Source organism: Mytilus edulis, chromosome 6, assembly GCF_963676685.1.
Source record: "Mytilus edulis chromosome 6, xbMytEdul2.2, whole genome shotgun sequence".
Taxonomy (NCBI): Eukaryota; Metazoa; Mollusca; class Bivalvia; order Mytilida; family Mytilidae; genus Mytilus; species Mytilus edulis.
The window spans coordinates 56710257-56724182 of record NC_092349.1 but is presented as its reverse complement, the minus strand read 5'-3'; the positions used below and the strand labels follow the sequence as shown (position 1 = coordinate 56724182).

Sequence of the window (13926 nt, the reverse complement as noted above, 5' to 3'; positions counted from 1 at the left end):
AAGTGTCTCATCCTGCCTTTTTTTTACTCAAATGGTAGCTCCCTTATATTGTGTTATGATTGCCAATGAGGCAACTATCAACCAAAATTCAAATGTGAATTTAAGAAAATATAGGCAACTATACATCCTTCAACAACGATAAAAGCCATACCATACGTTCGGCTTCAAAAGGCTGACATGCAATAAATCAATTAAGAAAGGCACAGCCTAATTTATAAAATTACAACTTTTAACCACGCATGGTTTGTGAATGGTTAAGTGCATAATGCAATTGGGCAAAGAAAAACACCTTTATATTAACAATGGTCTTTATTATTGACTATTGTCTATATACTTTAATAATTTGTGACCAGAAAACTTAAGTGTTGGAATAAAATATCTATCACTACACTGGTTTTCTGTAAATAAATCGTATCTAAGTCAAACAAAAACATTATTTCACCTCTAAAGAAAAACAAAAAAGTACAATATATCATTGGTCCTACTACACAATGCAACACATGTAAATTTATATATTTATACTTGAATGGAGGAGGTGTTGCGTTAATGTCAATTAATTCCACATATTATCTTGGTATTAAATTTTTCCACTTTTTCATCCATGCAAACTAAGGTTACAATATTAAATATTAAAGACATTGTTTGCATGTAGTTAAAATATAGTTATTTTAAACGACCTTTGGTGTTTGAGTTATATAAATAAGTTTCATAAATATCATCTTTAAATTGTATAATACTGTGCAGACATGGATGATAATAATACTATTGCAACAGTCACTTCTTGATTAAAATACATAACCACAAAAATCATATATTGTAAAGTAAATGTACTATGCAATTATGTATATAAAAAAAAACAAATATCAAGCATATGTCAGGGAACATTTTATTCATAATTATGTCTAATAATGCCAAAGAAAATACCATTTATTTTTAAATAATGCCAAAAATATACAAATATTGGTTAAATTATGCCAAAGAAATACAATTCGTTAAAATAATGCAAAAGAAAATACAAATTCGTTTAAATAATGCCAAAGGAAATACATATTCCTTTAAATAATGCCAAAGAAAAAACAAAACTTGTTTAAAGCCAAAAACTGTATCAACTCTTTTATATAATGCCAAAGAACATACCCATTTCTATAATATATCATGTATTCAAAGTATATGGTTTAAAATCAATATACCACTTTTATAAAACATGTACAACAAATTAAAGTGGGATGAAGGTCAGATGAATTAAATTGAAAATTGGTATCCCACTATTTTTTAATGGATGTTCAATGTGAACTATTTCATGAACTTTTTACCAATGGTTCCACTAAAATAATATAATATCTAAAACTTCTACATAACATCAAATAAAATTTTAAAAAATACCTAAAATTAAATAATCTAAATAGGAGCAATTCACAAAATATTGCTTTATAATGTTCTGATCTGATATGTGGCTTTTTGTTTTCATAAAAAAAATCAGCTGTCTTGCTATGCTTGGACATGATATGCTTTGCATCCTGAAACAATTGTCTCCTTAAGGTGGTAGACCTTGGTTCAGGGAGATAACTCTTTAAATCAGTTAAGCGTTTGTAAAAGTCAAGTTCATCAATGTATTTTAAGCATTTACCTGAAACAGATTGAAAATAATCTATGTAACCTAGAAGCTTAGAATATGTTTTTGGAAATGGTTGACACAAACGTACTAATGATTTTAAGAGCTATTTCCCTGAACCAAGGTCTACTCCCTTAACATACAAACATGTACTATATATATACAATGTAGTTATATACCACGATTGATTGTTGGTTGTTTAACGTCCAGTGGCAAATATTTCATGCATGTTTGGGACGATTAATTAATGACTAGATAAGTATCACATATTCGTTGATTAATATACTTGAATTGTGTAAGCAATTGACATAAAAAATGTCAGCAATTTAAATTATGCACTATAAACAGCTCTATAGACACAATAGTTGGACTCTAACGGTACGTTTTAGTTGTGTACCAAGTAACAGTTTCAACAATTGACACTGATAATAAAATTAGAAAATTCATTAAAGAATATTTTACATCTTGAAATTATGCGCCTGGTCCCTGAAAATCTGATTTTTTAAAATTTCTTCTGAATATGTTAAATATATGTGAATGCTGTCAAAGTGATATGGTAATTTTCTCTACACCCTTCAGAACCTTATAATGCTGTTATTATTTCACAAATTGATAAAATATGACAGTATCTAAAAAAAAAATTGACAACCAGATTTGTATATCAAAATAAGAAACACAACCAACGTTCACACTAAACTCAGTCTATGCTACCATAAAATGTCAGTATGTTTACTTTTTCTTCCAAATTCTTCTCATCATTACAGCATTTACAGAAACATCCTGAAATATAATAAAAGAAATGTTAATGAGGCCCCTCATGGGGGGGTCCTAGTAATCACATAATCACCATTTTTTTGCCAATATAATCACATAATCATTAAATATTTGCTTATCTTTAGTAATCAAATAATCATAAACTAAAAATACAGTCCTAGGTAATCAAATAATCATGACATATTTGGCTTAATAATCAAATAATCATTAAAAAAACGGCCAAGTAATCACATAATCAAAAACCCCATGAGGGCCCTCGTTAATAGACTTAGTAATGTCATGGATGGATACTGCATATCCTTTCGTTCTCTATTATATTTACTAGTTTAAACATCCATTTCTTGTGGTGCCTTATGTGTATACTCAACAAATAACTATTATGACATGGAGCTTGTTTGAATGTTGGTGATTAACGCCACTGTTAAGCTCCACTTTGCAGGCCATTTTATAGCAGCCAGTTTTATTATTGGAGGAAGCCGCAGTTCCCGGAGAAAAAAATAACTGACCTTCAATAGAAAAACAGTCAATCCAAGTCAATTAAGATTTGAGTCGATTGCACCCGTACGAAAGGGATTAGAACTCACAACCTCAGAGGTGACTGGTTAGTGATTACAGTAGCACCGAACTACATAGGCCACCGAGGCCCCTAGTGAGCTTGGTGAAATCGATTAAATGACAAATACGTTTTAGAAGGTACCATCTATTCAATTTGGGCATACTTTTTTTCCATTTTCAATATGCAGGATAAACTTTAAATTTTACATATGTCATGTTTTTTCTTTGACATAAAGTCTGAATAAAAATAAAATCAAGATATATAGAAAACTATAATAAGTAATGTGACATTACAACTTACAACTGTATTGACATCAGAACCATCAAAAATTCTGCCACAACTGATTGAGTATAAACTCAGTATCCGACCAGAAAGGAAAAACATATCCCCATACACACTTACATAGTCCACTGATCATTAGATACCACCGTACAATAGGATCCAATCGTGTTACAGACAAGATCAGACAATATGTAATTTACCATTAAAGCAATACCATTTATAATGAAGCACTGATGTAATAAACATAACCTACCATTATTAATTGATCACCCTCTATCCGTCTTTCTACACGCGTTGCTTTAGCCTTTGATCCTTCTGTTGGCTTAGCAGTTGTAATCAATTTGCCGTCTTCCCATTTGACAGTAGCCTTAAAATGAAAACAAAAATATTATGATATATGACGTTTCATCTAGACAACTTTAAAAGGTATTAGATGAAAGCAGTGATACTGGAAACGCGTAGTGCTAAAGGGGGATTACGGATATTACTTGGACAAGAATTAAAGAAAACCCGCATGCAATAACAACAGCGGCATTAATAGTACTCTACAACAGGAAAAGGCAAAATGACATCTATAGCTATAAATAAAAAAAGCCTAGGCGACATTACATTTGAAACACCAAATAGTTGCGACCAATCAAACTGATCAGTTTCAAAAGCATGTTTAGGGAGTCTGGTATATCTCTGATAATGATACTCGAGACCGAATTGAAATGAAATTTCCATCTTGTAGGCTCGAAACTAAAACTGTTTGGAAACCCTTATACTAGTACATATATAAAAGCAAGGCTATGTGCATTTAAATCACTGATACACGGAGCTTTTGACAGTGTCTCACCAACGAAGATTTTATATTAACTCATTCGCCCCCAAGACATTTTTGGAAAATCAGGCATTTTCGAAAATTTGCAAACATATGCAAATTATATGCAAATGAGCAAACTCCTGATGCTGTAACTGATGCTCATCTATTAAACTACTTATTGGGATTTGGGGGCGGATGGCATGAGTGGGGGGTGGGGTGGGAGGTGGAATTTTTTCTCGTGGGTTTGAACCCACCCCCAGTGAACAAGAGTGCACACGCTGAAATGTCTCGCCTTCTATACTAATCATTGATATTATGTTGATAGTCCTAAGTATAAAGCTAAGCTTTATTACAACTGTCACATAAACTTAACAATAACCAAGATAACTAAACAAAGACCAATGAACCTTGAAAAAGAGGTCCAGGTCAGATGAACCATGCCAGGCAGACAGGTACAGCTAACAATGCTTCTATACAACATATATAGTTGACACATTACTTATTATAGTTTAAGAAAAATTGACCAAAACACAAAAACTTTTTTTTCTCGTGGGTTTGAACCCACCCCCAGTGAACAAGAGTGCACACGCTGAAATGTCTCGCCTTCTATACTAATCATTGATATTATGTTGATAGTCCTAAGTATAAAGCTAAGCTTTATTACAACTGTCACATAAACTTAACAATAACCAAGATAACTAAACAAAGACCAATGAACCTTGAAAAAGAGGTCCAGGTCAGATGAACCATGCCAGGCAGACAGGTACAGCTAACAATGCTTCTATACAACATATATAGTTGACACATTACTTATAGTTTAAGAAAAATTGACCAAAACACAAAAACTTAACACTGTGCAATGAACCATGAAAATGAGGTCACGGTTAAATAAAACCTGCTCGACTGACATAAAGATCATAAAATATTTCCATACACCAAATATAGTTGACCTATGGCATATAGCATTAGATAAAAAGACCAAAACTCAAAAACTTAACTTTGACCACTGAACCATGAAAATGAGGTCAAGGTCACATGACATCTGCCCGCTAGACATGTACACTTAATCATTCCATACAACAAATATAGTAGACCTATTGCATATGGTATGAGAAAAACAGACCAAAACACAAAAATTTAACTATAACCACTGAACCATGAAAATGAGGTCAAGGTCAGATGACACCTGCCAGTTGGACATGTACACCTTACAGTCCTTCCATGCACCGAATATACTAGCCCTATTGCTTATAGTATCTGAGATATGGACTTGACCACCAAAACTTAACCTTGTTCACTGATCCATGAAATGAGGTCGAGGTCAAGTGAAAACTGTCTGACAGACACGAGGACCTTGCAAGGTACGCACATATCAAATATAGTTATCCTATTACTTATAATAAGAGAGAATTCAACATTACAAAAAATTTGAACTTTTTTTTCAAGTGGTCACTGAACCATGAAAATGAGGTCAAGGACATTGGACATGTGACTGACGGAAACTTCGTAACATGAAGCATCTATATACAAAGTATGAAGCATCCAGGTCTTCCACCTTCTAAAATATAAAGCTTTTAAGAAGTGAGCTAACGCCGCCGCCGTAGCCGCCGCCGCCGGATCACTATCCCTATGTCCAGCTTTCTGCAACAAAAGTTGCAGGCTCGACAAAAATGGTAATTTTCCGTCTATTTTCTGATTTCAAAACGACCTTGAGAGTTGAACACTGACACGACTGTGTTTTTTTGTCATTCAAGTATTACCCTATAGTTACAGTAGTCCATTCATGCTAGCTGGGAGTATATTGGACTTCAGTGTCTTGCTTGGGAATTATTATTGTCAAGTCAGGTCTGCCTAAATGTCCGTTTTTACGGATTTTTGGCAAAACGGTGACCTAGATTTTACAGACTAGATTCCTATTGGCCATATTATACCTCGTTGTGTTCCTATACCACCTATACATGCATATATGATAATAGTTTTTACCAACAGTCACTTCCAGTTACGTAGTGGCCATCAAAAGATGCCCACCCCCACCTGATTTTGGCTACTTTTCATGTTTTTCCGATTTTGAACTCTTAAACGGCTTTCAAAGTGTCATATTTTCACGAACAGACATCTGAGAAGAGTTGATGGACCATGAAATGCTTGGTTGAAGTCCCTGCTATCATGACAGTTCAGCTGGGGCAGTTCAAAAAAAGTATGGAGGGTCATACGGGCCATCAAAGAATGGTTGTCGCCATCACGCCTACAGGCGGGATTGGGGGTTGAAGGGTTAAAACAGTATGTAGCAATGACGTTTAAAAAAAACGTTGACTTACTCTGAGAAGATTTTGCTGAGGAATATTTATCTGGAATTTGTCACAGACATTTATCAAAACACATAAAGGGCCTGATTGGTCAGTTTGTAGAGCTAGGATTGGTATAACTAATTTCGTGAAAGCGTTTTCATCCCAGAACTGCTTGAGCCGTCACTTGAAAAAAGCATGATGGAAAAACTAATCACGTACACCCATAATATCCTAGTATTGTGCATGCAGTTTGACATCGACAAAATGGTCGAGGGGAGATTATGATGGATGATAGAAGGAACCATTTTTTGTTTTAGTCACAGGCACTTGTCTCAGAAAAAAATTCCAATATATGTTATATCAAGGTATATATAGGATAACAAAATTCTGAGACAAGTACCTGTGGTTTTAGTACTGGGAATGACCCTATATGAACCAAGTGGATAAGTACTATATATATAAGTTAGAAATGCAAGAAAATCCGAGCCAGGTATAAATTTATATAACACCTTCGAAAACGGTATTGTAACTTAGACGCTAAGTAATATTTAAAGGAGTAAGAAGTTGCATGTTCTGAAAATATTTTTATTCGTTGATATAAGAAAACAAATGGTTTTAACCCTTCATTGAAAAAATATGAGATAACGAGGGCCACTGGAATTTGTCTCTATTTAAAATTTCAGTATGATATACATGATCTAAGAAAAGGTCGAAAATTTGAGATGAAATATATATATATGACAATAAAAAAAAGAAGATGTGGTATGATTGCCAATGAGACAACTATCCACAAAAGACCAAAATGACACAGACATTACAACTAAAGGTCACCGTACGGCCTTCAACAATGAGAAAAGCCCATACCGCATAGTAAGCTATAATAGGCCCCGATAAGACAATGTAAAACAATTCAAATGAGAAAACTAACGGCCTTATTTATGTAAAAAAATGAACGAAAAACAAATATGTAACACATAAACAAACGACAACCACTGAATTACAGGCTCCTGACTTGGGACAGGCTCATACATAAATTATGTGGCTGGGTTAAACATATTAGCGGGATCCCAACCCTCCCTAACTGGGACAGTGGTATAACAGTATAACATAAGAACGAACTATGAAAATTGGTAAAGGTTGTTGAATGAATAATGAATATATAAAACCATTGAAAACAAGAGAAATCGAATAGTACATGTTACTGCTGAAACTAATTAATTGTCTATTCCCTCTCACTCATAAATCGTAAATGTATAAAATATTTGTCAAAATTAATTATTTTTTCTCTCCGAAAAATACCGCTAATCCTGATAGTGCTATGTGCATTTCTGTCAAAATAATATGATAGGGTGTGATCAGGAATGCATTTTTGATATTCCAAAATATGTGAACAGGGTAGTAGTGTAAAGGATGTCTCAGATGGTCACCCCTACCATGAACAGATTTGAGTCCCTTCCCCCACTACCAGTTACAATAAATAAACACGCAGACACAACACTCAACATCACCTAATCGGACAACCCATTTAAAAAATTGAGCTTAAAAGAACAGTGGACTCAGTTACCCGGCTAGAAATATAGATTCGAGTTCGAATTGTTTAAAAGTTCACATTTTTTTTATGACCTTACGATGTTTCAATCTATACATGTTCATTGGATAAGAATCTAGTAAACAGTTATTCAAGTAAGAGTTTCTAAACAAGAGTATAGTGATGATGAACACGGTTTTCCTATGTTTAGATCTGCCCGTTCGTGATGAGGGTAAATCAAGAAAAGTGGTTAGTCGAACCTGAGACTGCTATAACACATAATCTCAGGTCGAACGATCACAATTTATAAAGGTTATTTTTCATTAAAAATCCTATGCAAGTGATTAGTATACCATAGTTATTATGAGTTACATATTTAAACAAACGAATCCGAAGCATTTATTCTATAAGATTTAACGACCGTCATATCTTCAATTTTAATGGGATATAATTACACAATGTATGCACATATTTAGTGTTAAATGTATAATCTTGAAATTGGATATAATACATTCAAGTATGGTGTTTATTTTGTCTACCTTTGTTTAATTCGACATATAAAACCTGACTGTAGAATTATGCATAACGATCTCAAGGAACTCACATACTGATTCTGATGCTTTCAAATTAAAAAAAAAGTATAATAGTATTTGACTATGTTGATTTATATTATATTTGTTAAACATGTAAGGTTCTCAGTGAGTTTATTGGGACTCATCTATATTTTATATTACAAAAATAAGAAATGAAGGTCAAAATGAATGCCACACACATACATTATATGTTATATGGCACTTGGTATAAACAAAAGAGGTATATAGTGACTATAATAGTGCAGTAAATTCAATGATTTAAAGTTCAGTGAATGAAAAGAAAAAAAAAGGTTCAGGATAGGTATAAAGATTACTGCATTGGATTATTGCCAGAATAATTCATGTTTTAATGATGGTAATTTAAACGTCATGTACTGGTATCATACACTATTCATTTAAAATTTTCCCAATAGATGCATATTTTCATGTCCTTAATGTCCCTAGTTAAAAATGACCATGTCATGTACATGTTATATTATATTGGGAAAATTCCTTTAAATAGAAACAAGAACATATATATGTCCATAGTACATTGATGCCCTACATGCCCTACTAGCAGTTTTATTTTCTATATATGTTAAATGGACTTTGAAGTTAGAGTCAACTCAACACTTAAATTTGACATTAGAATTACAAGAATCACGTTATAAGTATCATGTGTATCAAGTTTCAAGTTGATTGGACTTCACCTTCATCAAAACCTACCTTGACCAAAAACTTTAACCTGAGGCAGGACAGGACAAACAGATGGAATAACAGACGAAAATCATAATACCCCAATGTTTTTTACAGATATAAACTAATCTTTCAATATTTTATTAAAATATAGATGTTTTTTTTCAAATACTTGCATCTTATTGAAATTTTGCAGGGACTTTTGTTGCCTTGGACTAGGAAACAATATTTACTGTTACATTTACCTTCATTGGGTTGTCCTGGGGATCATTTGACTCCACCTCTTCGCCTAATTTAAATGAGGTGTCTGAGTCCTTGGGTCCTTTTGTGATAATTCTAACCTGGTCACCTTCAACACTTATTATCATTGTTGAACTAGCTGCTGCGGCTATCTTCCGTAAAACAAAGTTTACACCTATATTATTGAAAGTACAAAAAGTAAAATTTACTACAAGTTTTAATCTATTCTTTATATTTTAGCCCTTTATTCTCTATTCTGTAAACCTCCACCCGAACCCTCCTTAATCAAAATCAATCCTGCCTATCAGTATTGGCCTGGTTCATATGTGAGGGGGAGGACAGGGGGGTAACATTCTCCCTTCTCCCACCCCTCTTCTCCTTTCTCCCATTAGAATAAAACATCTCCTTTTGGGATATTTTTTCTTGAAATATTAGATCATTTTTTAAAAGGAGAGGTATTTTATTTTTTCTCCTTTCTCCAACTTTTTCTCCTTTCTCCCAGCCTTCCTCTCCTTTCTCCCACCCCTTTCTCCTTTCTCCTACCCCCTTTCTCCCTGTCTCCCTTACCCCTGTCCTCCCCCTCATATGTCAATGCTCAGTATGCATGCAACTGGTATTGGAGTTCTTAATCGTCATCTTCTTCTTCTGGAAGTCCACCCTATCTGCAGGGTCACCGCATTTAAAAGTTTTGTTTATTTTTAAAATTGCGTTATTTAAAATTCTATCTACTGGTTAAAATTTAAAATAATATTAACAGAGTTAGAATAGGATAAAACTAAAAATTAGTTAAAAACAGGAACTTGTATGTACACTATACATTTAAAATTATAAAATGAATAAAAGTAATATCTTATCAGTTGTTTAAATTCTCTTAGCAAAGGAAAGTGAAAGGAACTACTAATCTGTACTAGTAATAGGTTAAATTTATGGACTAGTATGGTTTCTTAATAAGTTTAAATATATATGTAATTAAAAGATAAAATGGTAAGGGATACCAATAAAAAAAGAAACTTGTAAAAACTAGTTTTAAGTAAAACAGTAGAGTTTGTCACTAGAATTTGGGTCTATAAGATTATTTACAGGGGTAATTAATTCATATGCTCTAGTTATGGTTTAACTATGAATTACTTAGCTACATCACCTAGTATTAATAGAAACTGGAAGATACAGGAAAATTCCCAGAGATTTAAGACTATGTACACATTGTGATGTACTAGATGATGAGTTTCATTTCTTTTTTAAATGTAAAATAAATGAACAATTAAGAAAAGAATTTTTAAATGAAAATAAATATAATAACTTAAATGATATAGATAAATTAAAACATATTCTCAATCCTGAAACAAAACAGGACACTTGCAAATTAGGCTCCTTTTTAAAAAAGTCACTAAGACTGAGGGCAGGGAGTCCTTGATATAATTTGAATCTCTTATATATATATATATATATTGATTTAAAAAAAAAGACAAATTATAGTTCAAAGTGTGTCCATTGTTTATTTTCATTGTTTTATGTAAACTGTATATTATGTATAATGTTTTAAGCCATTGGTCCATATGGGCGTAAAGTGCTTTTCAATAAATAAAAAATAAATTAATTAAGTATATAGACAAAGTAGTATAATACTTGTTATATGTTACATTCCCACGACTGACAGCCACTTGTAGTTTAAGCTTAGAACTCAACTGATTGTTCATTTGTTTTCCAAAAGTTGGGTTCTTTTAGCATGCAATGCATAGATCCAGTCTTTGCAGATTCGTTCTAAGTCTCTCTGCTGAGGCACAGTTATAAGGTCGTTTTATTAATCGCATCTCATTTATATAGGATATATATGAGCATAGATTATACAAGAAAAGTTCATCACTTTATTTTTCTAATGCATGTTTTGAATTTTTGAATATTTATGCAAACAAAGAAAAAACATGGATACAACATATCGTACCACGTTCCAGATTATGACCCCCAAAAAAAACCTACCACGTACTAGATATTAACCTCACTCTTGTGAACTTAAATTACGTACCTATTTCTTTCAGATAATCATCCAAATTTTCATTTTTTACCAATATCCAAGTTCCTGCAATAGACGATCCAATTTCTGCGAGGGCCATGATGATGATCTCAGTTAGGTTTACGTTGCGGGTTCAATGTTCACACGTGACAAAAATGTAAATATTGATTTTATAGGTGTCTGAGCAAATAAATCCTGGTTTTCTTTACCTCGGGCAAAATATTAATACAAGTACACGTATTTCCGTATGACCGTTACACGATATTAAATGCAAATTGTCATGTACATTGAACTTGTATTGAATGTCCAGAATATATTTACAACCAAGCTGGTATACTTAAATAATTTTATAAAAAATTAAAATATTGCATGAGTATTAATTTTTCATGATATATCATGTATATATTTTTGTTTAATATTTTGTGCATGTGCATTGTCAATGTATTCGTGCACTAATAATATGTAACTTAAAATCAGGAAGTTGTGTCTTATTCACAAAGCCTAAGGTAATGACAGGTGTGAACGTAATGATTGCATCAATAACAAGTAGAAGAAACCAGTGGTGAAATCAGTACAAGTTTATACTCTTTATAAGGATGTGAAAATTAAAAAAAAAGGATAAAGATAGTCAGTGATTCAAAACTAGTGTGACATTTTCCGTTAGGCTGCACCTGATTCTCTTTAAATCGCAAGCAGAATCATTTTCAAATCTTTTAAGTTTTTTTCTAAAACATTCATTGTTAGATGTTTAAAAAATAATATCTTTTTTCTTATTTATTTTATTTGCGAAACAAACAAAAACAAATTTTGGTCAAAGCAAAAAAAATCGAGAAAGCTAACATAATAAAAACTAATAGTGCATGTATATATATCAGTCGACTTTGACATATTTTTCGCCGTTTTGCTGCTTTTTTTTGAAAAAATGCATAATAACTATTATTCTGAGAAATATATTACAAAAAGCAAAAACATAAAAGTACTGATTGTCCTTTCATAATAAGTTTCGCCTGACCACGAGAAATAGGATAATAAAGTAATGATGAAAGTGATGCTATATATAAGTAAAGGCAACAGTAGTATACCGCTGTTCAAACTCATAAATCCATGGACAAACAAGAATGTGTCCTCAGTACACGAATGCCCCACTCACACTATCATTTTCTATGTTCAGTGGACCGTGAAATTCGGATAAAATCTCTAATTTGGCATTAAAATTAGAAAGATCATATCATAAGGAACATGTGCACCAAGTTTGAAGTCAATTGGACTTCAACTTCATCAAAAACTACCTTGACCAAAAACTTAAACCTGAAGCGGGACAGACGGACAGACGGACGGACGAACGGACGAATGGACGAATGGACGAACGGACGAACGGACGCACAGACCAGAAAACATAATGCCCCTCTACTATCGTAGGTGGGACGTAAAAACAAAATCGGGGCAACAAACCAAAACTGAGGGAAACTAATAAATATAAGAGGAGAACAACGACACAACACTACAATGTAACACACACAGAAACGAACCAAGCATCAGACAAAATCCCACGAGAATAACAAATATTGTTTACCTTAGCCCTGTTCAACCGTTTAAGGTAAAACAGGATAAATTTGACCTCACTTCTGTTACCATTTCATTGATGTCTTTGTCACTTACTTCGTTTACACATGTGTCCTACTGTAAGATGTTTAATTATTATAATAGGCCAGCTCTCGCAGCATACGATAGTTGAAGATATACATTTGAAGATGGTTTGACGCCAGCTAGCAAACTAGTCTACCCCGGCACATTCTGTATAGAGATTCCTGATGGGTTATTTTCGTTCTTCGTGATCGGCGCATTTTCGCTATCGTCATCCGTTTTTCTACAGATTTTTTTTTTATATTTCGTGATTCGTTATCATGGAAATTTATTTTCTGTAAATCGTGATTGACAAAAAAAAAAAACCTCGTAAATCGTGATGAGACACCCCCCCCCCCCCCAAATCAGGCCCCTCTGTAAAGGCCTGTCCCAAGTCCGGATCCTGTAATTCAGTGGTTGTCGTTTGCTGCTGTATATCATATTTGTTTTTTCGATATTTCTTCCTTACACAAATGAGGTTATAAGCTTTCTCGTTTGAAATTATTCTACACTCTTTCATTTTGGTGCATTTTAGAACTGACTATATGTAGTATGGGTTTTCTCATTGTTGAAGGCCGCACCGTTTGCCTATAATTGTTAATTTCTATGTCATTTGATCTCATGTGGAGAGTTGTCTCGTTAGCTAATCACACCACATATTCATTCCCTATTTGTGTCATGTTTATATTCAAGTCAAGCGGATTATATTTCAAAAATACAATTTAATTTCAGCGTCTGTTATGATAATTGTTCATATTGTTCATGTTTATATTTTTGGTTTAGTGTACGCTATTTTTTTTTGAATGACAGTAAGGCAGTGGCGGATCAGCCATTTTAAAAAGGGGGGATTCCCAACCCAGAGTAAAGGGGGGGGGGGGGGGGGTTCCAACTTTATGCTCCCATTCAAATGCATTGATCGGCCAAAAAAAAGGGGGGTTC

The 13926-nt window shown here is 33.2% G+C and overlaps 1 protein-coding gene across 1 annotated transcript; it reads right to left on the bottom strand.

Moving 5' to 3' along the window:
• Positions 1–290: 290 nt before the first annotated feature.
• Positions 291–11541, bottom strand: LOC139527936 (fatty acid-binding protein, adipocyte-like). Its single transcript, XM_071323626.1, has 4 exons — positions 11377–11541; positions 9359–9528; positions 3478–3591; positions 291–2392 (listed from the first exon to the last, which is right to left on the bottom strand). The coding sequence occupies exons 1-4, from the start codon at positions 11462–11464 to the stop codon at positions 2342–2344; spliced, it is 423 nt and encodes a 140-aa protein (XP_071179727.1). The 5' UTR covers positions 11465–11541; the 3' UTR covers positions 291–2341.
• Positions 11542–13926: the final 2385 nt, after the last annotated feature.

Bases quoted from the DNA above. Each gene is read 5' to 3' on its own strand.
- LOC139527936 (XM_071323626.1), bottom strand. From the start codon at position 11,464: ATGGCCCTCGCAGAAATTGGATCGTCTATTGCAGGAACTTGGATATTG. The intron at 9,529-11,376 runs GTACGTAATTTA...TCAATAATATAG, and splicing joins TGATTATCTGAAAGAAATAG to GTGTAAACTTTGTTTTACGG. The intron at 2,393-3,477 runs GTAGGTTATGTT...ATTATATTTCAG, and splicing joins AGGGTGATCAATTAATAATG to GATGTTTCTGTAAATGCTGT.